Below are 24,255 nucleotides of genomic sequence, written 5' to 3'. Positions count from 1 at the left end.
ATGCAGATTAACTGAATTGAACTGGATTATATGGCAGTGTGGACTCATATAATCCAGTTTAATGTAATACAATCTGCATTCTATGAGTCTACACTGACAATATAGTGCAGTTCAAACTGCATTATATGGCAATGCAGAAGGGGTCTGAGTAGCACTTACGTCTGTATAATAGCAGTGAAGAATTGGAGACTACTACAATCATTAAACTAACAGTGCAAAATTAATTTTGTTTCAAAATCCACATCAATTAATGTTCTGGACTATGTCAGAAAATCAAAGCTCTATATTGAGTCCATCTTAAATTCAAAAATTGTGTCCGACTCTGGGGGTTGGTGCTCACCTCCATTTCTAAGCTGAAGAGCCGGCTTTGTCTGTAGACACCTCGAAGGTTATGTGACCAGCATCACTGCATAGAGCGCCATTACCTTCCAGCCAGAGCGGTACTTATTGATCTACTAACATTTGCATGTTTTTGAACTGCTAGGTTGGCAGAAGCTAGGGCTGATGGCAGAAGCTCACGCCACTCCCCGGATTCAAACCTATGACCTTTCAGTTAACAAGTTCAGCAGCTCAGCGAACAGAGAGATATGTCCTCCCTTCTTAAAATAGTTGTAACGCTAGATCATTTACTGAAACCAATTTCACTTGATTTCTGTCTTCACTTCTTTCATCAACATAACAGGATCCTGGTGGCACAATTGGTTAAATTCTTGTGCTGGCTGGACTGCTGGCTGATAGGTCAGCAGTTCGAATCGGGGGATCGGGTTGAGCTCCCTCTGTCAGCTTCAGCTCCCCGTGTGGGGACATGAGAGAAGCCTCCCACAAGGATGTTAAAACATCAAAACATCCAGGCATCCGCTGGGCAATATCCTTGCAGACGGTCAATTCTCTCACACCAGAAGTGACTTGCAGTTTCTCAAGCCACTCCCTGACATGGACAAAAAATCAATATAACACGAAATGTCTTAAATGCAACTTTAAAGTATGGTAGATTATTTTCCATTTGCAGTGTGAAGACTGCAAAAGGTCCACTATTAATAGCAAGCCTTAAGCTCTACAGAAATCTCCGAGAAAGGACTCTGCAAGACATCCTGGAAAACAAGCAGCACCTACATTTCTTCAGCTCTCCTTGGGTTATTATTTGGAGGGTATTAAATAAAATAGCAATGACATCATGGTGCATTTCACAAAATTAAAGGTTTTCATCCTGGAGATTTGATTCTGCAGAAAACAAGAGAATCAGTATCAAGAGGACAGATACTAGTTGCAATACTTGTGAAAAGACAAATGTCAGCTATTTAATCTCTCTCTTCCTCACCCTCTCCATTGCAAGCATGCTTGAAATAAAAACTTGAGCTCTTTCTGAAGTTAAAGGTCTTGCAATAATTATAGTATTTAACTTTTGATGTAAAGTGTCTACTTTGAGCATGCAGCAAACAAAAGAGATAAGCTGTTCTTGTTGAGAATTCCTCATTGAATACTAATTTTCACTTGAACTGATGCTAGAAAGGTATCAGGCTATTTAAAAAAGCTTTGAAACGAATTAACTTAGAAACCCTCACTCAGATCAATTAATAAAGCTTCTATGTGAAAAGAATGTATATGTGGAAATGTACTGGTTGTCAAAACAATTCTGTAAACTGTAGGACACAAATAAACACATTTTTCATTAAGATAACTCAATCAGAAAATTAATGGTATCTAGTTCTTTCTATTTGATCATTTAGGAGTACTTGCCACTAGTTATAAATAGAAGGTTTTAATCCTGGATATAATCCTTGTACATCCTTGAAAGGAGAACCGAATACACATCAGGCCAAATCAAGAAGAACTGGGATCTGACATGGGGAAGACTGATAGGTAGAATCAATCTGCCCTGAGTCCCCTTCGGGGTGAGAAGAACGGGATATAAATGCAGTAAATAAAAGAAAGAAAGAAAGACAAATACAAAGAACTGAATTATACTCTCTCAAGGGGATAGTTCAACTAAAATAATATTTGAATGAAGGAAAGTACTGTTCCCAGAGGGTGGGGAGGGGAGGGGAGAAATATCAATAGACACAGGTGGGAGATAAATGTGGAATTAGCAATGTTAACAAGGTTAAGAGAACAACATTGTGTTTCTATTTTGAAATAGTGACTGATATTGATATTATTTTACCTGTGTTTACAATAAAAACCTTAAATTAAAAAAATAGTTTTAAGTTTGACTATGACAACTTTTGGGTCTAAGGTTGCCCGATCCATTTTCTTCTGATAAATAGCATGCAGAATAACACTCTTCCTATAGTCTTGTGTGTTGGGTATGGAGCTCTATTTAGTTTGTTAGCATTGTGCTTTTTATTATTTTATTAGCATTATATTTTTATAACAGTATATGAGAATTAATGGATAGATCTTTGTCCCATGTGCAGGGAAACAACATATGAAGCAAAACTGAGAAAGACTGCATTGATTTTAACCTGCTACTGAAGGACTACCTCAAGGTCAAAATGCATTCAGCTTTCTAATATTGGTGTGGAAACTGTGTATTTTTAAGAAATTGCCTTTGAGCATTATAAATAACATTTTGGGACAATGTGTATTATCTATTACACTATGTAACAAAATTTGGGGGGAAATCTGTTCCTGGTTTGAAAGTGTTATTTCCTGTTTAATTGTGCAGTACTTACTTTGAAAGTAGTAGTTATACTCCAAAAACATTGTCTTTGTGACTGCCACAAACTAATAGTACCTTTATATTTATATGCTGCGTCCGGTTCCCTCCCTTCTTCCTTCCCTTCCACCATTTTGTCCTTCCTTTCTTCCCTCTTTCCTCCCTCCTTCCCTCCATCCCACCCATCCTTCTCTTCCTCCCTCCCTCACTCCCTTCTTTCCTTCTTTCTCTTTTTCTTTCCTCCTTTCCTCCTGGGGGATGTTTAGCTGGGAGAAGAGAAGCTAGAGAGGGAACGTGACAACCATGTTTCAAGGTTTAAAAGGGCATCCCATTGAGGAGGAGGGGAAAAACTGACTTTCAGCTGCTCTAGAGACCAGGGTACAAGGGAGTAATGATTTCAAATGGCAGGGAAAGAGATTCTACTGAAAAGATTAGGAATAAGAGACTGCTGGAGAGTGGCATAGGCTGCCTCAGAATGTGATGGGAGTCTCCTTCTCTGGAAGCTTTTCTGCAGAGGCTGTGCCTTCTTGCATGGCAGGGAGTTGGACTGGATGGCCCTTGGGGATCTCTTCTAACTCTGGGTTCTAGGATTCTATATCGGGAGTAGGCAATGCAGGGTCTAATGGATACACTTTTTCCTCTCTCATCCACCATCTCATCCTGGCCAAGGCCAACCCTTTTGGGATCCAAATGTTTCTCGTCTTTCCTTCACCTTCTGCTTCCAAAAGAGAAGAGGAAGGGGAGGAAAGGGCAGGGAGGGGGCTTGGGGAGAATCGTCTCTTCCTGGCCTGCCCACCCCACCCCACTCTGGCCCTCCATGCGACCCCCAAGTTAGAAAATTTGCCCATGTCTGCTGTAGAGCATTGCTGTGTGTCTTTTGATGATGAAGGAGGAAATCAACACAGTGACCTTCAACTATTCAGAACTCACTTCACCCTTCCTGCTCCCCAAACATGGCCATGGAGGTCCCAGAGATAACATTGTGATTGTGAATCTGCCATTTGGCTGTAGCCAAATGTTTCTTGGCTGCTGCCCCTACTCTTCTCTGGCCTCTATATGGCCATGTCACTGGGATGAGGTTGAGGGGAGCAACAAGAGATAGGTGAGCTTTTAGGAAGATGAGAAGAATACAAAGTGATATCACCCTGAACTTACAGAAAGAAAGAGTAAAATGTACCTACTCTAACAAATTAATAAAAACATGGCTAGATCTTTATGGCCAATTTCTCTGTGCAAAGTCACAGCTATTTATTATTATATTAATGTTACTCATGTCTTGTTTTTGTGTGATATGATTTTTATCCTTTTTATATGTTTTGTCATCTATTAATTGTGTGAACATACTGTGAAATGAAGTTTACTTGTGTATATTGTAAAGCACTAATCATGTAGAAAATTGTGTATAATATAAAGCACAATAAACATGTTGTTCATTAAGAAAGAACAGTTAGAGAATTAACCATAACTAGTAATTTCACACATTTTTGCCTAACCTTTCAGGGTTATTCTCCACTAGGCATTCTTATTTTTCTCTTTTGCATCAACATTTCTCATTTTCTTGGATAAAGAGGCATTGTTTCAATATACTACAATTTTAGTTCTTAGTGTTTTTTTATCAATTATGCTTTGCCTCAGCAGCCCTGGTGATTCAAAAGGAGATGAATAAATGTCTGGAATAAGTAACTAAAAAAAATTTAGACATATCAATAACTATGTATTCATCTACACTGTAAAAGGAATGAAATTTGACATCACTTTGGACCTCTTCACTCTTGATTTTGGGGGCAGAAGGGGTTTTTTTTTCACATCACACTCTGGAAAACTACTTCCAGGATGACTCCATGGCAGAACTGGGAAAACAAACCTAATTTGATTTGGTAGTTCACCAGACAATTGGCCCAACCTGATCTAAGCTCCTGCACTTTAGTTTGTCCCTCTTTCTGGTTATCTCAACACCTTACTGCTAAGGGTATTACCCTTCTAGCCTGGCCCTTTTAAATTTTTGCACTTTCCCTCAGCTCTATTTAGGAACTATTGCACTTATTATGAGTCCCCGAACCCAGCTTCGATTTTTGTTTCAGCCATGATATTGTTTTTATCATGTTGATTTGTGATTGTGATTTGTTTTTATTTGATTGCTGTTGTTGATTTTATTTTAATGTGTTTGTTTTATCTGTAATCTTCAGGTTTGTCCCTTTGTAAGCTGCCCCAAATCCCCTAGTGGAGATGGTGGTGGGGTATAAAAATAAAGTTATTATATTATTTATTATCACCACTGAAAAATCGCCAGTGGCAAACAACAGGATTTGGATTTGCAGACTTAAGCCTGGGTGTGTTTTAATATTTTAATGGCCAATATTTTAATGTATTTTATAATCTTGTTGTTTTATTTATGTTAATTGTCTGTATTGCGATTGTTTGTTATTAGCATCTAATGACTTCCAGTTATAAGCCACCCTGAGTCCCCCCTCGCGGGTTGAAAAGGACAGGATACAAATACTTGAAATAAATAATAAATAAAGAAACAGAAGGCTCCCTGTCTTTTCATAAGGAAGGGTGGTTCGAGTCGGTTTAAACATGTTTTCCTCCATGTGATGATCTAGGGAGGAATCCGGAATGGTGCAGGACATGGGGCGACAGTTACCCAAAGTCCTCTGGGTGGGTGCTGCAGGAACGCAGCTATACTGCCATGGCCAATTGTAGTGGCACATGTAACAAAGTCCATAAACTGCATTAGCTCAGTACTAGGGACTCCTAAAATTTGTAGTTTGGTGAGGCACCAGTACTTTTTGGCAAATCAGGCTAATGACCTTATAAAATTATAAGTTTCATAATTCCATAGCATTGAGTCATAGCAATTAAAGGGGTGTCAAGCCCCACTAATTCTACAGTGTAGATGCACCCCAAGTTTTCTCTGATGTTCTTTAAACTCTTTCAACATTTTGTCAAATTCAAGTAATTGATAAAGCTCATCTTGCTCCGTTTTTTCACACCATGAAGATTTACAGAGAATTCTGGAATCTGAACAACTAGAGCTCAGCAGAAATAGGTCAGGCAGTTGATTAACCTTCCTGTATCCCAGATAAGTCATATAGACCTGAAAAACTGCCTGACTTGTTAAGTTGCTTATTCTGTCTTTTCTTTTGTTAACCTCAGAAGAATAAAATGTGTTCATAAAGAGTTATACCTGTTTAATCAAGTGGCAATGGAAATAATGTCCAGTATTGTCTATGGATTCTTTCATCAAATAGGTTATCCTATGCTTTTATTATTCTTTTAAAATATTCTTTTTATTTATTTTTAGTACATTGTTCTATTTACAAAAAATTAAGAATAGAAAAGAAGACAGGTAATTTAATGTTTGTGGGCAATTCCACTTTGTGTTCTCAATAATGTTGGAAGATTCTTTCCATCGATTGTTGTTCAACTTGAATCTTTTTTCAGTTCAATGTACTTTTTTAAATTTAAGAAGCCAGTTGTTATTATTTTTAGATTTTCCAAGTAGTAGGTTAAAATTCACCCACCACTATGGTCTCTATGAGAATTTTTATAAGGTAATGTATTATTGGTATATGACACCAGAACAACTAGCTAAAATCCAACTGAAAAGAAGGAATATTTGTTGGAAATGCAATGCAGTAGTTGGCTCCTTTATCATATGTTGTAACTAATATGCCCACAAAATAAAAAAAATATTGGACAAAATACACAAAATAATAGAAAATACATTAAACAACAAAAATGCTGTGGCTCAGTCTGAGCCTGAGCTTTCTGAGCCTGAGTTTCCTCAGGACAATGAGGATGATGGGTTACAGATTTCTGAACATATTCTGGTTATTGAGGCAGATAGTGTTGATTCTGAAGAAGAGATGGCATTTCTGTTCCCCAGAGAAAGGAATGTGGCTTTAGATAAAGATAGTGAAACTTCACAGCTGCAGGTGCAGGCTCCTTCTGAGAGTTCAGGGCCTTTTGGTTCCCAGGGTGACCAGGCCCAGCAGGGCCAGGATAGTGAGCTATCTGGCCTTGAAGATAGTGGAGATTTGATTAGACAGGACCATTTGCAATTAAGAGTTCGCAGAAGCGCCAACAAACGTGAAGCTAGAGGTCAACATAATGCTTTCATGTTGGGAAAACATATTTAATAGGCCTGGGTAACAACGGAAAAATTTGTTTCTAAAATCGATTTGTATTTGGGGTTTTTTTTTGTTTCGATATTTAAAATAATTACAAAATTTTCCTTTTAAAAAGTTCGATATTTACGAAATTTCGTAAATGGTAAAAAATTAACGAATCGATTCGTTAATGGCGGACGCGACCGCGAAATACGCTAAAAAACCTCCAAAACCTTCTGAAGCTTCCCTCTCCCTCTGTTGTTGACTGTTGGTGTGATATTATAATTTTTTTTCACTAATTAAACCATAAAACTGGCCCAGACATGCGGAAATAATAGCGAAACGACCTCAAAACAATAACGAAACAAATACAATATCGAAATACGAAGCATTTACAAAACGTTTTTGAAAATTCGTTTTTTTTAATAATTGCTCCAGAATGGTTCGTTATCTTTTTGTAATTGAAAAAATTAACGAATTATTAACGAATTACGAATTAACGAAACGAAACCGCCCAGCCCTAATATTTAATGATCTGATCAAAGGGCATTCTTTGTCAGTGCAATGTTGTTTCTACCCTGTTAACTTCTGTGGAAATGCCTTGGCTTTTGGGGAAAGCTTTTGGGACTTTGGTTTTGATCCTGATTTTTGGAGACCTGGTCTTGCTGCCATGGACTCTTGTTTAACCAATGCTAACGGATTATGCTTCATGTTATTTGCCTTTGGATCTTGGGAACTTTGCCTTTGCATTTAAGACTCTGTTTTGCCTATTGAACTTTTGCAACTTTATTTCTCTGTTTTGATTTTTCTTTTTCTCAATAAACTACAAAACCTACAGCCTTGAGGTGTGGTGGTGTCTTGAGCAAGGTGAATCTTTCCTGAGTTGCAACAAAAACAATTAGAGCCTGAAACCTTTCTATTAGGTCTCATTCACAAACAAATTTCACAAGAATATGAGAAAAGTGTTCAATACATGGTATCAGTAGCCAGGATATTATTTGCAATATATTGGCGACAACAGACAGTGCCAAAAGTGGAAGATTGCTTTTATTATTCTAAATAAAAAATGTGATTAAATGTTCAAGAGTTACTGCCTAGTCCATCATTTGATACTTTCATATATACAATGCCCAACTTACCTTAGTTGTCAACATTGCATGCCCATGCAGGCGCACAGAATGGCAGGAGCTCTTGGTGATAAAGTGGTTGCTTCCACCATTCAGCTGGTACATGGGTACCAGGGAGAAATTTCAGTGGTCTGGGGACTGGCCAGTGCTCATTGGCTAGCAGGCCTTCTCCACATGGCCAGCGGCCCAAGTGTAGTATCCAATCCAGTATATGCACTTGGGATCCGAACAAACTCTGTCAATTCACCAATTCCAAGATTTCATCCCACCAACCCTCCCTCCCTCTGATAGAAATATCTCTTGTTCCTTGTATTTTGTCACATCTTTGTGGGAGCGGTGATGCGGGCATTGGATCTAGGTGTGAGTAACCAGTTTACACCAGGCATGGGTTATATAGGAGGTCCCAGTAAAGGAACTGGGGTTGTGGCTTGGAGTCAGCCTCATTCAGCAGTGGGAAATAGCTTTCCACACTCCTAGGCAGTTGAGAAACCAGCTGGTATATGAGGTACAAATCTGGATCTGCAATGTCATAGATCAGCAAGGTGGCTGCTCAATGTCTGGATCCTGATCCATGTATGAACCAATTATTGACTAGAATTATAACCCCCTTGGCCAAAATGTTTCTTTCTTTTTTTCCTTTTCAGGTTATGTCTATATAGTTCTGAGGGGCTGGCATGCAGTGCACACCTTGCACATGTACATACAACTATCCAAATGAATTTACATTTTCAAAAGTCAGGTTTGCGTATGCCCACAGCCCCCTGTTAGTTGCATCCAGCATCTGAAAATCAAAAGCATAGTGCTTAAATTTAGTTTAAGCACTCAACATCTGCAAATCCGAGTGGGAGGTAAAAGGTGTAGCAAGAAAAAGGAATTGATCACTTGGGGGAAGGAAGCAGCAGAACAGAAATATAATTCATAGTCAGATTGACTTATAAACTTTTATACAGGCCTGGCAGTAGAACCCTAGCCACTCTGGTCTGTCAATAAGTTTGTTTTGTTGGTTTGTCAGAACTTCATGTAACTCCATCCATTGATCAGAGCTTGGTGATGGCAGACAAACTGAACTTCTGTGTAAGATCTCCATCTATTCATGACCCATTTTGAGTTTGAATTCAGAAACTATAAAAGGCAACAGATGTTAATGGATTCATTGTCCAAGAATTGATCTAATCCTTTTAATTGGAGATAAATCAAGACCAAAAATGGAAAATGGGAATAAGCCAGAAGAGAGTAATGTTGGCAATGTGCTCATTTCGTAAGTGAAAGATGTTGGTGCCAACCAATTTGGGGTTCAGGACATTCATTTATCCTTTCCTATAGCAGAAGGACAGACCAGCGACAAGGATTTGGAGTATATCTCAGCCCAACTACTAAGCAAAAGTATTTATTAATTGGCAGAAATTGGCATTTTTTTCTCTATTTACTATAATTACAGGTAACATCTTTTCACTTTTATTTGAAAAAAAAGACTAAAATGGGATGAGATGCTAAAATGATGTAAAGTAAAATAAGATGGCAACAACCTCCCCCTGTGCCCCCACTCCAGATATGGACTGATGACAGTTTTGAGGTGGGGCCACGGGGACATTTTGGAAGTGCAATAATGGCTTGGGGACATGTGACACATGGGCCACAAAATTTTCATCCTTGCTTAAAGAGATAATAAAAATTGTCTAAGCAGCATGATTGTGATGTGAGGACCATATAAGCAAACAGACATAGGGCTGTGTTCTCCTTTAAAAATACATTATCCATTAGCGGTTTCACAGATCATGTAGAGTGCCATTTGAATGGAAAGACTAACACTTAAGAAAGCCTATTGCCATAAATTCATATGCCCTTATTTCCAAGTACAATGTCTATAGCAGGAGTTCCCAAAATGTTGTCCACAGAGCCCTTGGGACTCCTCAAGTGATAGTGAGGTGCTCCATGTGTGTCAGGTGGTGCCATGCTGCTTCCCTCCTCCTGCTGCTCCAAGGATGTGTGATGGTGGTACCATCATGCTTCCCACCGCCTCCTCTTCCTTCTTCTCTCCCCTTTTCCTTTTCCCATCTCCGTGACACAGGTTGCCAGATGTGTGGTGCATCCAATGGGTGGCCACCCTGGGTCAATCCCTTGGAGTGAATTGGTTGGCACGAGCATTCCAAGCTTAGAAACTTCCAGCAGAGATCACAAGAGTGGAGCTGGGACAAGGAGCTGGTAAGCCAAGTGACTCAGTCAGGTAGTGAATGTGTTTGAAAGGCAAAGAGGGCGAAAATGAGAGAGAGGAGGTTTGGAAGGAAACTGAGCTAGATCTTCATTAACCAAGAGAACAATACTGAGGGAGATTTCAGAGAATCTCCGCTAAACTGACAAACTCTGCTGGAAGAAGCAGGCACATTGTTCACATTAACTTCAGGTGTACATGTAACATTGTAACATTTTTCAAATATCTTGTTATATCATTTTGTAGATCCAAATAATGAATAATATTATCTCCAGTTCTTTTTAAATTTCCATATAAATTTCCATCTGTAAAATGCCTCATAGAATATAGACAGATAGAATTAAACACTAAACATGTATTGGGGCTCTACAAGAAACTTTTGCTTCAAAAAGGGCTCCGTAGTTGAAAAAGTTTGGGAACCCCTGCTCTATATCATTCTCCAGGACTTAGAAGTACAGCAGGCTGGGGTAAAAGGATTGGGGGGGGGGGGGGGTTGAAAGTATGTATTCACAATTCAGCAATTGATCAATGAGGTCACTCCAGAGGGATGAACAGACAAGCTGGCCCTTCTTAAGTGTCATTGGTGGGCAGAGGAATGTCTTACCCAACCACCTGGAGCATGAGACTTGGGGATGCGCTATCATTTGCAGCTAATGAGCGGATCTAGTTGCCCCTTCAACAGAGGGATGAAACTTGCCTGCTGGCATTTTCTGTTCTGTCCTCAATCATTCCATTCCCCTCTCCTGATTCCAAGCCAATCCTGATGGACGTATTTATAAAAACCCAATTTTCCTAAAGCTTCAAAGCAAAAAAGGAGGCTTTCTTAAAGCCTGAAATAAGCATTTTCACTATAAAAACAGTGATGCACCATGTGTTGAAGTGGCCCCAGATCTGAGGTGTGTTTGACTTTTTTTGCTAATGTTGATGAGCTCTCAGGCACAGAAGACAAATAGAGCATGATGGGGTATATAGATGCCGTTTGATATACTGAACCCTGCTTTTTGCTCTTTGGAATAAAGCAATACTCAAAAACAAGGAGACAAGAGCCAGCAGCAATCTTGCATTCTGGAACAGTTTCTCCTTACAAACCTTCACTGCCACCTGTGAAAAGGGATTGTACTTCATGGTAAAAAATGACATCCACTCGGTCTGAAACCTTTGAAAGTGTAAAGGTTTCAATAGGAGTCAGAAAATGTTGTCATGTACTTCTTTCTGTAAATGCCTTGCCTTTCCCCATTCAGGTCCGGAAGGATGTGAGAAAAGGAAAGCAATATGGAGTTTACACCTCTGTTTTTAGTGTGAGTACAGCCTCACAATCCTTATAAATAAAGCCTTATCATCAAAATCCTACATATAATGGTCAGAAGAAATGTCTAGGAAATCTGCTTTTTGAGCTACAACTTCCAGAAAGCATGATCAATGACCTTGCCACAGGCCATGTAGACTGGGGAATTCTGGAATTTTGGAATTTTTTTCCAAGCTCAGGTCAAAAGGATCAGTGTGTAAACTATTTTTAATGAACAAGACACTCACTAGCCCTGGATAAATTAGTTTCTTTTCTTTTTGTATCTTCATCTGTATAATGCTATTTTCATGTGTTCAGAACAAAATATAATAGATTTGTTTCTCTTATAATGAATGTGTGTGTGCGTATCTTTCGGTCAACTGATGGTGAGGTACACTATGAATTTCATGAGGTTTTCTTGGGCCAGGAATACTCAAGAGGTCATTTTGCCAGTTCTTTCCCTGAGAAACAGCCTACAATACCTCATATCTGATATTTCTGGATCCCATATGTCCAGGTTTGAATCAGAGAAATGTTGGGGCATATGCATTCTTTACCATAAGTTTGCTTAAGAGCAATTTGGTATGAACATGAGTGACCCTGCTTAACTTCTAATATGAGATAGGATTTTGTAACTATCTCATATTATGCAGGCCCCAACATAAATATATCCAAGGAATAGTTTTGCATAACATGATCTAGTTTATTGATATTCCCTATGTGCTTTTGACGACTTAAACTTTTTTCTTGCTTATGAATCTTCATTGAAATATAAGGTGTTTTTGTTTTTCTCTCTTTCTTTTCTTTCATTTCTCGCTCTCTATTTGTTTTTTATCTCTCCCCCACCTTCCCCCTCAAGCCTTATTTTGATTTCTCTTAGTAACACCCTAAGTATTTTATTTGTATTTTGAAAAATCTCAATAAAATTGTTCAAAAAAAGAAAGAAAAAGAAATATAAGGTGTAATGTACCATGTAGATTTTTCTGTAGCAAATATATTTCTATAATAATTGCCTGCTGTTCTGAGTAGTCTGCGGGATACAATCACTTCACGCATGAGGTTTCTTGGGAAACGTTTAATATAAAACGTAATACCAAGAATAGCCAGTAGATGAAGTACTCCCATCCTTACACACAAAATAATTGCCTTTGTTTTAATGTACTACACAAATCTACGAGTTATGTATGTATTATCAAAGTATCAAGTGAGCTGTGGATAGGCTAGTCAATTGCGAGGACTGAACAATACACAAATAGGGAAAGATGTGAATAGTCCTGACCAAATGCAGGGATACCAAAAAGGAAGGATGGCAAGATGCCTTCCAGTGCCCACACTCCTGCCCTAACCAACTTCATAACTGCCCCATGAATTCCATTAATCAAACATTGGTTGTAGAATTGATTTTAAATGAGCTTTTGCTAAAAGCTGTAAGTATTTGTACAAACTGTAAGAGCTGAGTTTACAGGGTATTTTATATTTCATTGTTGTTTTATTCTATAGTTGTGCGCCCTTGATGTTAGGAACATAATTTAACCGTATAATTATAGTACTACAACCATCAAATAGAAAATACTAGATGCTGTTGGAGGCAGGTTCCCACTAGACCCAACCAACATAGGGAAGTATGAGAGACTGAGTCATAGTCTAAACATATCTCAAGGGCTAAGTATGGCTATCCCCATCTTTTCTCATAAGTTTTGGGACAGACTCAACCCAGTGATAGCTGCACTCAACAAAAATTTTTAACTTTCTTGAAGTGCAAATTCAACTCCACCCAGATGAGTTTGTGAATAGTCTAAAGGTTTAATGTAGGCATATAAGCATTTTTCCTGACAGTATGCAAACTGGAATTTAGTGGGGTGTCTAAGTATAAAAACAATGTATCTGCACAAGGCATTTATTTTTGTACATTATTTTGTGGTTATTGATACTTACCATATTATGTAAAGTTGCACATTACAGAACTTGCAGCTTCCATCAATGATAAAAAGACACTATGAATAGAAATGTGTTAGTTATTATTTTCTATGTATTACCAAGTCTTGTGGGATATATTACTGATTCTACTGACTCTTGGGGAATTGTGTCTAATTAACAGCAATGTAATATGCCATTGAGGATTTTGCCACAGCTATTGGAGGATGCCGCAAAAATACAACATAAAATACTATTGGACAATTCTCTTTTATTTTTGTGGCAATTGTGCAGGGCTCCAGGGAAAACCCCCTGATGCTCATATGCATTAACACTGTTTGGTAGATTGCTCCCAAGAGTGATATTTATCTAAACACTTGTAATTCTAGTCAAGGCACTTCTGATTTGTGTTTTCCAGCTAATTTTTAGAACAAATATCCCAATGCTGTAAAAGGAACTCAAATACAAATTATTTTTCAGTTTTCATGAAAGAATGCCAGTGTACCACATGGTTTGTGATGAAGCTTGGTTTCCAGTAAAACTTGGTTTCTATATGTACCAAATACATTGTAGTTCCTTTCATTTGCTCATTTAAGACATAGGGTACAGCATCACATGAATGTACCTAATTTGTTCATAGGGCAGCTACTTTTATGTTGCCAGTGTGTACTGATTGTGAAATTCCAATTATTTCACAATACAAACCACTGTTCAATTGCACAGCCAATTATTTTATAATTATATGTTTTATATCTGTATTTTTGGATGTACCTAGAATTTCAGTTGTGTAAACCAGCATTACAAATTAGCACATCAATATAAATATTATTATTTTTGCATTTGATATGTGCTTGCAATTTTCCAAACAATGCCCGCAGAACTTGTCAGCTATCAAACCGGGTTCATGTGTTTGCTTTTGCAATCTCTAACAGGCAAAAAAAACAGGTTTATGAGACTTGCAGTTGCAATGCTGTGTCTATAGTGATGAATGTTGGTTGAGTCAAACTTTGTACAGTCCTAATTTGTCTTCAGAAATATAAATATAAATAAATATAAATATAAATAAATATGTGTTTCATCACATATTTATTTATATATAATATTTTCATAATGCATATACTCACCTGTTTATCATTTCCTATACACCTTGAAAAATTCTTCATTGAAATCAGTTACACAGAACATCACTTAGGACCTCATTGTATTGAGGTCCTTGATGTGTAGAACAGTGGGGGGACCAGTAGGACAGTGGGGCAAATTGTGGGGCACTAAGGCAAATCTGTTGTCTGGCACCCTGCAGTGGTTGCACCATCTACTTGCCCATCACACACCAGAAAGCATAGCTTTATAATATAATAACTTTATTCTTATATCCCCCCGAAGGTACTTGGGACGGCTTACATGGGGACCAAACCCAATGTAAACAAAGGTTCCAAAACTCCCACATTGTCCCCATGATTCTCAACCTGAACACAGGTAGTCTCCTGTGTTCAGGTTTCCCCCTCTTACCACATTTCAATTGCACAGCCAGCATGGAGCCCCACTGGAAATAGATGTGCGTCATGTGATGAGAACCGGCAGGCTCCACGATGGCTGCAGCAGTAAAGCGTGGTAAGATGGGGAATTTCTTTAATGTGATGAGGTCCTATGTCACATATGTGCTTGTAAAAATGGAAAGTATGTTCCCTTTAAAGCTTTGCATTTTTATATCCTTTGTGTTCTTTAGATGACTGTGAATAAAGCTGATTCTCAACTGCTCAATTCTTAAGAATGGCCTTTGTCCTTCACAAGAACAAAACAGGCTGCCCCACTATAACAGTATTAGAGCATTCTTAGCTCTCTAATCCCTTGATTTCTTGGTAAACATAATATAGTTTAAGGTTGTTTTGCTCTGTTGTGCACTTCAAATATAGCTTGGGGAGTGGAAAAAATACTCCCAGTTCAAGACTGGATTTCAAAATCTGGTGGGTTTTTTTATGCATTACCCATTTGTTATTTTCATTGTTTCTGGTAAAAAGTAAGCATAAGGTAACCACTCTGTGTATATAAATTCAATAATAAGAAGATAGTTGACTAACAGAAAACTAAAATTAGATCGAACATTTAGGCAGGCAACCTGGTACATGTAAAGCCAAATTTTAATCCATCTGCAATGTCTAGATTAGTGCCATTGAATTTATGGATTTTTTGTCAACAACTTGAGACAAAAATGTACCCTCACTGAACAACTATCAAAAGTAAAAGAAATTAATTGCTTGTATTTACTAACAATTTGTACTATGCTTTACAGGATTTGTTTTCAATTTAAATATATTATGCTAAATCTTATGGGTAACAAATTGCAATACTAAAATGCTTTATCAATAAATGCCAACAATATATTTTAAGAATGCCTTGGATGAGCATATAAGAACAGATAATGTAAGGACTTATATCTGAACATACAATATGGAGATCAACTTAGGTAATTATAAAAAAAACCACATTATTGAAAGTCTCTTATACTTTGGACACTAAAGGAATGCTGAAATCCTATGGACTTTTACTCAAAAAGCAAGTTCTGAACACAATAAGATGAACATGTTTTCACTCTTTTCTCTCATTTAAAATACACGAGTGTTGCAAACCATACAACTTAAGTGTTTCTATTTTAAAAAAATTAAGATGCAGTCAAAGAATAGTTTATTATTGAATACAAAAATACTAGTTACGTAAAAACAATAAGTTAGTTTATTTTACAATACTTTACACTATTTTGTTGTACGATGTTTCATTGTTGGATTGGTCTGTTATAATATGTGTGTATATATATATATATATATATATATATTGACACTGAACTTCATAATTTCGCACAAAGCATCTCCAACAGCATGTCATCCATATTTACGGTTCCAATGATAGGTCTAAAGAACAGTTCTGCAATAACATTGGCATTGATGGATCTGAGCATGGACAAAGCTACATTGAGTTTAGCAAATCTGGCCTGATCTCCTCTGTGAATCAGTCTGACATGTTCATTTAGAGCTTGCTGTGCTTCTTGCTGCAGTCCCTGGATGTACTGTACACAGTGCAGCCCTGGTAGATCTAGAAGAGTGTGGGAGAAAAGAACATCATCAAAACCAAGTTCTATCTTTGTAACACTGTTTTATCACTCAGATTAGCAGCTGAAATACACTTCCCACGTTATTTCCACATTCTGGGAAATCATGAACAATAAGTAAGAGTGAAACAGGCTTTTCTAAACTTCTAGTACCTCTCAAAACATTGATTTAAGGGATTGAAATCCCATTATTGTGAATGTGATGCGTGCAGTTCTCAAAATTTGGTTATCCAAGTGTTTGGGGCTCTCAGACTGGATATACACTACCATATAATGCAATTTGAACTGCATTATATGGTCAGTGAAGACCCATGTAATGAAGTTCAAGCTGCAGTATATGGTAATGTAGATCCAGCCTCAGAAGTACTTCAGGGATTCTGGGAGTTAAAGTCCAAACTGTCTAGAGGACCGAAGATTTTGACCCTCTAATAACCATTACAACACGTACACCAATTAACATTATTTTAGCAAAACTCATAAACACCATAGATAATACACTACAATTCAGTTTTTGATAATAATTTTGTTTGTAGTCAGTGATTAAAATAAAAATGTGCATCGTGGGCAGCTAGATTTCTAATATCCCCCAACAGTACAATCCAAAAGAATTTCAAATTAACATAGAGCTCTCACATTTTCCACAAAAACAATACTATAATATTGAGGAATAATTACTAGAATTGTTTTTTTCCCAAATTTTTACAACATCTGATTCAAAATTTCAGTACCATATCTGAGATCCTCAAATGCTGTGTGACACATTATGCTTCCTTAGACAGCTTTCTACAGGTTCTTCTGATTTAACTTTACTGGTAAAAATAAATATTTTAGAATGCAGTTTGTAAATTCTAATACTGAATGTTTTAATAATTTGCCAAAATCAGACACATTTGAGGGGAGTGAGGTCTACTCATATTCAGTGCCATAACACTATCACTAATGAGAATCTTACTGAAAACAGACTGAAATATAGTAGCCTTAGGCACCACACCCAATATATGATCAGTGTTATAAATAGTTTTGTCATCAAATAAACTCTATTCATCAAATAAACTTCTAAAGAGGAACAAACAAACATTTAAAAAAGCTTTGATATATTTGATAACCTTGTCATTTCAGATGAAAACCTGGAAGTATGTTCAAATGATTTTGTTTTGCATCTCAGTCTGCCTTACCTCGGGAACAATACACCATAAATCTGAATGTGACTTGTACGGTGACCTTACTTTGACACCATTTTTCTTAATGTAAAACCTAGCTGGTCTTCAGCCAAAGCAAGACAAATCTGAACTTCACAACGAAAGCCCTGGGTGTGCATTATTCTAACATTCTAATTTCACAAAAGCTATTTTATTCTCTCGCAATATGCCATTGAATTTTTGCAGTTACTCATTTTCCTGGACAAAAGAGAGAGAAAGTTTTAACCATTTCTCTATTGGGTTGTTGTGAGTTTTCCAGACTCTATAGCCATGTTCCAGAAGCATTCTCTCCTGACATTTCACCTGCATCTATGGCAGGCTTCCTCAGAAACCTCACAACCTCTGAGGATGTCTGCCATAGATGTGGGTGAAATGTCAGGAGAGAACGCTTCTGGAACATGGCCATACAGCCCGGAAAACTCACAACAACTCAGTGATTCTGGCCATAAAAGCCTTCGACAATACATTTCTCTATCCTTTTTCCAAGTCTGCAGGTTGACTCCTGCATGCTGTAAGGGTACCAAATCTTACAATGCCAGAGTGCTTCCTTGGACTCCATTAACAATTAAACAAAAAGAAGGATTTCCTTGAATGATTTCTGATGAACTCTTGTTTCTGCTCTCTATAAACCAGGGTGAAGATGGTTTTGAAATTAGAAAATTGGCTTCTTTTCCTCAGAGCCAGAATTGTTCATGCTATTCCACTTGTCAGGACAATTACTTCCCAACAAAGCTCCCCCCACTATAGATAGCATCCCTTATTCAGAATACCAAAATACCCCCAAAATCCAAAACTGTCCACCTGGGTGGTTGAGATAGTGACAACTTTTCCTTCTGATCATTCAAACTATGCCTCATGCACAACCATGATGCAAATGGTGTTTACAGAATGACCTTTGGGTTATATATAAGGTGTGTACATGAAGCATAAATGACATTCCTGTTTAGACTTGGCTCCCATCTCCAAGACATCTCATCATGTATATTCAAGTACATTCCACAATCTGAAAGATGGTCCCATACCCTCAACCAACACCCCACTGACAGGCAGGTAACCAAGGGCTCATGGACATTGTAGAATTAATGCAATTTGACAGCACTTTAACAGTCATGGCTCCATTTATTTATTTACCTTATTTACACTCTGCCTTTCTCAACCCTGTAAGGGACTCAACGTGTCTTACATATATAGGCTCCAATTTAATGCCATGTAAAATATACATATATAATAAAATAAATGCATATATTAAAACAATAATTAAGAACATATCAAACCTTAAAAACACTTGATAAAATCACGTAATCAATCCTATGGAATTCTGGGAGTTGTAGTTTTACAAACCATCTCTTCCAAAGAATGCTGCTGTCTCAGCAAACTACAAATCCCAGGACCCCATTGAATCGAGCCATGGTAGCTAAAGCAGTGTCAAACTGCATTCATTCTACCATATGATACACTGGATAAGAAACCTCCAAGGACTCCAGCTCAACTCCACTCTTGCAAACTCAGAACCAGGGGAGACTTTTAATTGAATCAATCCACCTGTAACAAAGTCTTCCTACTGTTCTCCACTTGACCGAGCAGTATTGCCTTAGGTAAATCAATTAGCATCGAGCATTGATTCCGTGGCACTGAGCCATGGCAGATAAAGCAGGGTCAAGCTGCAGGAATAGCAGGACTTGCCCAGGAGCTGCCTAAGGAGCAAAAGAAAATGGTCAGATGGGGGGGGGGGGAGGAAAGGGAGGGAGAGGGGAAGAAGTAGAAAGGGAGAAAGAGCAAGGGAGGGGAGAGACAGAGAAAAGGAGTAGAGGGAAAATGTGTTGTTCAAGGCTTTCATGGCTGGAATCACTGGGTTGTTGTGAGTTTTCTGAGCGGTATGGCCATGTTCCAGAAGCATTCTCTCCTGATATTTCGCTCACATCTATGGCAAGCATCCTCAGAGGTTGTGAGATTTGTTGGGAACAAGACATGTGGGGTTCATACACCTGTGGAATAATGTCCAGGATGGGAGAACTTGTGTCTTTTTGAAGCAGGTGTGAATGCTGCAATTAATCACCTTGATTAGCACTGAAAAGCCTTGCAGCATCAAGGATTGGCTGCTTTTGGCCTGGGGAATCATTTGTTGGGAGGTGATTAGCTGGCCCTGGTTGTTTCTTGTCTGGAATTCTCCTGTTTTTGAGTGTTCCTCTTTATTTACTGTTGTGATTTTAAAGGATTTTTTAAAATGCTGGTAACCAGATCTTGTTCATCTTCATGCTTTCCTTCTTTCTGTTAAAATTGTCCACATGCTTTGCAATGCTAATCAAGGTGATCACTTGCAGCATGCACAGTTGCCTCCAACAGACAAGAGTTCTTTCTCCCGCCCTGGACATTATTCCACAGATATATAAACCCCACTTGCCTCGTTTCCAACAAACAATGCAACCTCTGAGGATGCCTGCCGTAGATGCGGGTGAAATGTCAGGAGAGAATGCTTCTGGAACATGGCCATACAGCCCAGAAAACTCACAGCAACCCAATAGAGAAATAGAAGGAAATATGAGAAGGGGAGAGGGATAAGAGAGAAGAGAGGAAGACGGGGAGAGGGAGAAAGAGCAATGGAGGGGAGAGAGGGAGAAAAGGAGTAGAGGGAAAGAGGAGAAGGAGAGGGAGAAGAGCGGAAAACTGGAGAGGGAAAAGGAGCAAGGGAGGGAAGAGAGGGAGAAAAGGGGAGAGGGAGATGAGGGGAAGGCGAAGAGAGGGAAAAAGAGTGATGGAGGGAAGGAGAAAAGGAGTAGAGGGAAAGATGAGAAGAAGTGGAGAGGAAGGAGAGGGGGAAATGAGGAGAGGGAGAAAGAGGGAGGGGAGAAAGGACGAAAAGGAATAGATGGAAAGATGAGAAGAAGGGGGGAAGAGGGAAAAGAGTTAGAGAGTGGAGGAAGGCAAAAAAAAGGCTAGAAGTAAAGATGAGAAGAAGGGAAGAGGGAGAAAAGGGGAAGGTGGGGAGAGGGAGAAAGAGCGAGGGAGAGGAGAGAGGGGGAACAGGAGTAGAGGGAAAGATGAGAAGAAGAGGAGAAGGAGAAGAGAGGAAGGTGGGAAGTGGGAGAAAGAGCAATGGAGGGGAGAGAGGAGTAGAGGTAAGGAAGAGAAGAAGGGGAGAGGGAGAGAGAGGGAGTGAGTGAGGGGACGGGAGAAGGGGAGAGAGGAAGGAGAAAGGGAGGGGGGGAAAGAGAGGGGGAAGAAGTAGGCGGAGAGGTTGGGGGAGAGAACCCTGGACCCTTCCCCAAAAGCGTGCCCCCAGGGCTGCCCCACTGACCCGGGTTGAAGAGCACGGTGCCCTTGAGGTAGGCGTACTCCTTGGTGCTGATGTCCAGGCTCCAGCACTTGGCCAGGAAGCCTTGGATGGCTTGGATCTCCCCCGCCGAGGGCAGCTGGGGGCAGCGGGGCTCTGGGTCCTGGGGCGGGAGCCGCTCTTCCTCCTCCTCGTCGTCGCCGTCGCCCTGGTGGCGGTGGTGGCGGGGCTGGGCTTGGCCGGGCTTCTCCTGGGGCTGTCCGGGGTGTTGGTGGGGGCGCGGCTGGGTGGTGAGGATGCGCTGGAGCATGCTGGGCCGGGCGCTCTCCACGGTCTCGAAGTGGACGCGGTCCTGGGCCAGGCCGAGGGCGAGGAGCGGCGCCCAGCAGCTGCGCACCAGGACCAGTTGCTCGTCGAGCGGCAGCTCCTGGAAGCAGGGCACGCTCTTGACGAAGCGCAGCGTCTTCACCAGCACCGCCGAGGCCGCCTTGCAGGCCGCCTGGGGGCTCCGCAGGGCCACGCGCCGCCCGGCCCCGCACGAGCAGCCCGCCGCCCCGGCCCCTGGCCTCGCGGGGAGCGGCAGCGGAGGGGCCGGCAGCGGAGGGGGGCCCGCCAGCGCCTCCCCGCCTTGGCCCGCCGCCTCCCCCTCGCCCTCCCCCTCTTCCTTCTGGTGCTGGCGGTGCTCCTGGCTCTTGAGGATGTTGTAGAGGATGCTGCCCTGGCGCCGGTGGTCCGTGCAGCAGCGGCAGCGGTCCAGGCACGCCATGGCCGGCAAAGAGCGGGAAAGCCGCCTCGCCCGCACGCCCGCACGCCCGCCCTCGGGGCTATTTATAGCGCGCAGGAGTTCAAAGGCGCAGACGCTGCCGACTGGCTGGAAGGAAGGGACGGGGAGGAGGAGAGAAAGAGAGAGAAAGAGAGGGAGGGAGGGAAGGAGGGAAGAAGGAGAAGAAGAAAGCCCCCCCCACCAGGACTCCACCCTCTCCCCCCCCTCCCCTCCTTCTCGGGAGAGGAGGGCGTGTTGTCGCCGTCCCTTTCCAAATGCCCTCCCGCTTCTTCCGCCCGACCGTCCCACGTCGCGCGCTTTCCGCGAAGGGCTGAACGGGAGGGAGACCCACGCCAAGTTCAAGCGGCCGGAAAGAAGGAAGGAAGCGCCCCCTCCGGCTCCCCGCCACACCAAGGCGCTTCCGCCCAACGCTGCCTTCCGTGTCGGCGCGGAGTTGGCGCTTCTTCCAAGGCTTCCTTTGCAGCCTTTCCCTCGGTTGGATGGGGTGGGCAGGCGGGAAACGAACCCCTTTCTCATCTATATAAACAACAATGTAATGTTCGTTTGTGGGATTAACAAAACTCAAACACCACTGGACGAATTGACAAAAAAAATGATTTTCTCATTTGAGAGTTGTAGTTGTTGGTTTGGTGGGCATTGACCTTGAGTTTGGGTGTTATAGTTTACCTACATCCAGAGAGCACTGTGGACTCAAACAATGATGGATCTGGACCAAACTTGGCACGAATACTCCATATGCCCAAATATGAACACAGATGGAGTTTGGAGAAAATAGACCTTGACATTTGAGAGTCGTAGCTGCTGGGATTTATAGTTCACCTACAATCAAAGAGCATTCTGAACTGCACCAGCGACAGAATTGAACCAGTCTCTCCACACAGAATCCCCATGACCAACAGAAAATACTGTGTTTTCTGATGGTTTTGGTAACCTCTCTGGCACCCCTTTATGACCTCTGCAAGGATCCCACCCCCCAGGTTGAGAAATGCTGCCTTAAGGCCATCCAGCCCAACTCCCTTCACCAGGGCAAGAAAACATAAAGCCCTCTTGACAAAGAGCCATCCAGCCATAGATATAGATAGATAGATAGATACAATTCACACACACACACACATATTTGTATATGACAGATATAGTATCATAGATTTGACAGGGACCCCTAAAGAAGGACAATTATATGTTGCATGTTCCAGAGTAGGCAAACCAGACAATCTCTACATCAACACTGACAAAGAAACAAGAATAAATACTGTTTACCCACAAGCATAAAGAAATTACACATATTAGAAACCAACACTTTCTCGTTACTTTATTTTCCAGATCACCAAACTGGGCCACAGCAATGCCTGGCAGGGGATGGCTAGTGTGTGTGTGTGTGCATGTGGACAATTTCAACAGAAAGAAGGAAACCATGAAAATGGACAGAATCTGGCAACCAGTACAGTAGAGTCTTGCTTATTCAACATAAGCAGGCCAGCAGAATATTGGATAAGCGAAAATGTTGAATAATAAGGAGGGATTAAGGGAAAGCCTATTAAACATCAAATTACGTTATGGTTTTACAAATTAAGCACCAAAACATCATGTTTTACAACAAATTGGCAGAAAAAGCAGTTCAGTACACGGTAATGTTATGTAAACATCACTGTATTTATGAATTTAGCACCAAAACATCGTAATGTATTGAAACAGCTGTGGATCCAGGCGGAAGGCAAACTGCGTTGAATAATACGGAACCTTGGATGAGTGAAGGTTGGATAAGCGAAACTCTACTGTATTAAGAAACTCTAAAATCAGAACAGTAAATAAAGAACACTAAAAAAAACCAGGGGATTCCAGACAAGAATCAATCAGGACCAGCTAACATCACCAAACAAAGAATTCCTCCAGGCAGCAATCAGCCAGGCAAAGCTACTAAATGCTAATCAAGGTGGCCAATTGCAACATTCACACTTGCCTCAAGCAGACAAGAGTTCTTTCTTCTGCCCTGGACATTCCACAGGTGTATAAACCCCACTTGTCTAGACCCCTCAACTTCTGAGATTGGCTACTATAGATGTGAGCAAAACATCAGGAGAGAATGCTTCTGGAACATGGCTATACAGACTGGAAAACTCATAGCAACCCAGCCAGCAGGCTGTTAGGAATTGTGGGAGTTCTAGTCCAAAACACCTGGAGGACTGGACTTTGTCCATGCCTGTATTACATTACACCCAAGCAGTGTCCCTTCTCCGGAATAATAATAATAATAATAATAATAATAATAAGAAGAAGAAGAAGAAGAAGAAGAAGAAGAAGAAGAAGAACAGCAGTAGCAGTAGCAATAACAATAATTTATTTATAACCCACCCTATCTTCCCAATGGGGACTCAAGGCAGTTTCCAGAAGAAAACCAGCAAACATTCCATGCCGAAAGTGATCAACAAAACAAATCAAAACAACCAATAAATAGCATCAGTATAAACTTAATATATAAACTTAAAGGACAACTTGTTGTCCAATGCTTTCATGGCTGGAATCACTGGGTTGTTGTGAGTTTTCCAGTCTGTATGGCCGTTTTCCAGGAGCATTCTCTCCTGATGTTTCACCCACATC

General features: G+C 40.4%; 1 protein-coding gene across 1 annotated transcript; it reads right to left on the bottom strand.

The window, feature by feature from the left end:
- Nucleotides 1-14,647: 14,647 nt before the first annotated feature.
- Nucleotides 14,648-21,813, bottom strand: NR0B1 (nuclear receptor subfamily 0 group B member 1). Its single transcript, XM_060770128.2, has 2 exons — nt 20,901-21,813; nt 14,648-16,390 (listed from the first exon to the last, which is right to left on the bottom strand). The coding sequence occupies exons 1-2, from the start codon at nt 21,640-21,642 to the stop codon at nt 16,146-16,148; spliced, it is 987 nt and encodes a 328-aa protein (XP_060626111.2). The 5' UTR covers nt 21,643-21,813; the 3' UTR covers nt 14,648-16,145.
- Nucleotides 21,814-24,255: the final 2,442 nt, after the last annotated feature.

The sequence above is a fragment of the Anolis sagrei genome, chromosome 3 (assembly GCF_037176765.1).
Source record: "Anolis sagrei isolate rAnoSag1 chromosome 3, rAnoSag1.mat, whole genome shotgun sequence".
In the NCBI taxonomy this organism is placed as follows: domain Eukaryota; kingdom Metazoa; phylum Chordata; class Lepidosauria; order Squamata; family Dactyloidae; genus Anolis; species Anolis sagrei.
This window is presented reverse-complemented; position numbering and strand designations above follow the sequence as displayed.

Bases quoted from the DNA above. Each gene is read 5' to 3' on its own strand.
- NR0B1 (XM_060770128.2), bottom strand. From the start codon at position 21,642: ATGGCGTGCCTGGACCGCTGCCGCTGCTGCACGGACCACCGGCGCCAG. The intron at 16,391-20,900 runs GTCAGTGGGGCA...ACACTCTTCTAG, and splicing joins CACCGTGCTCTTCAACCCGG to ATCTACCAGGGCTGCACTGT.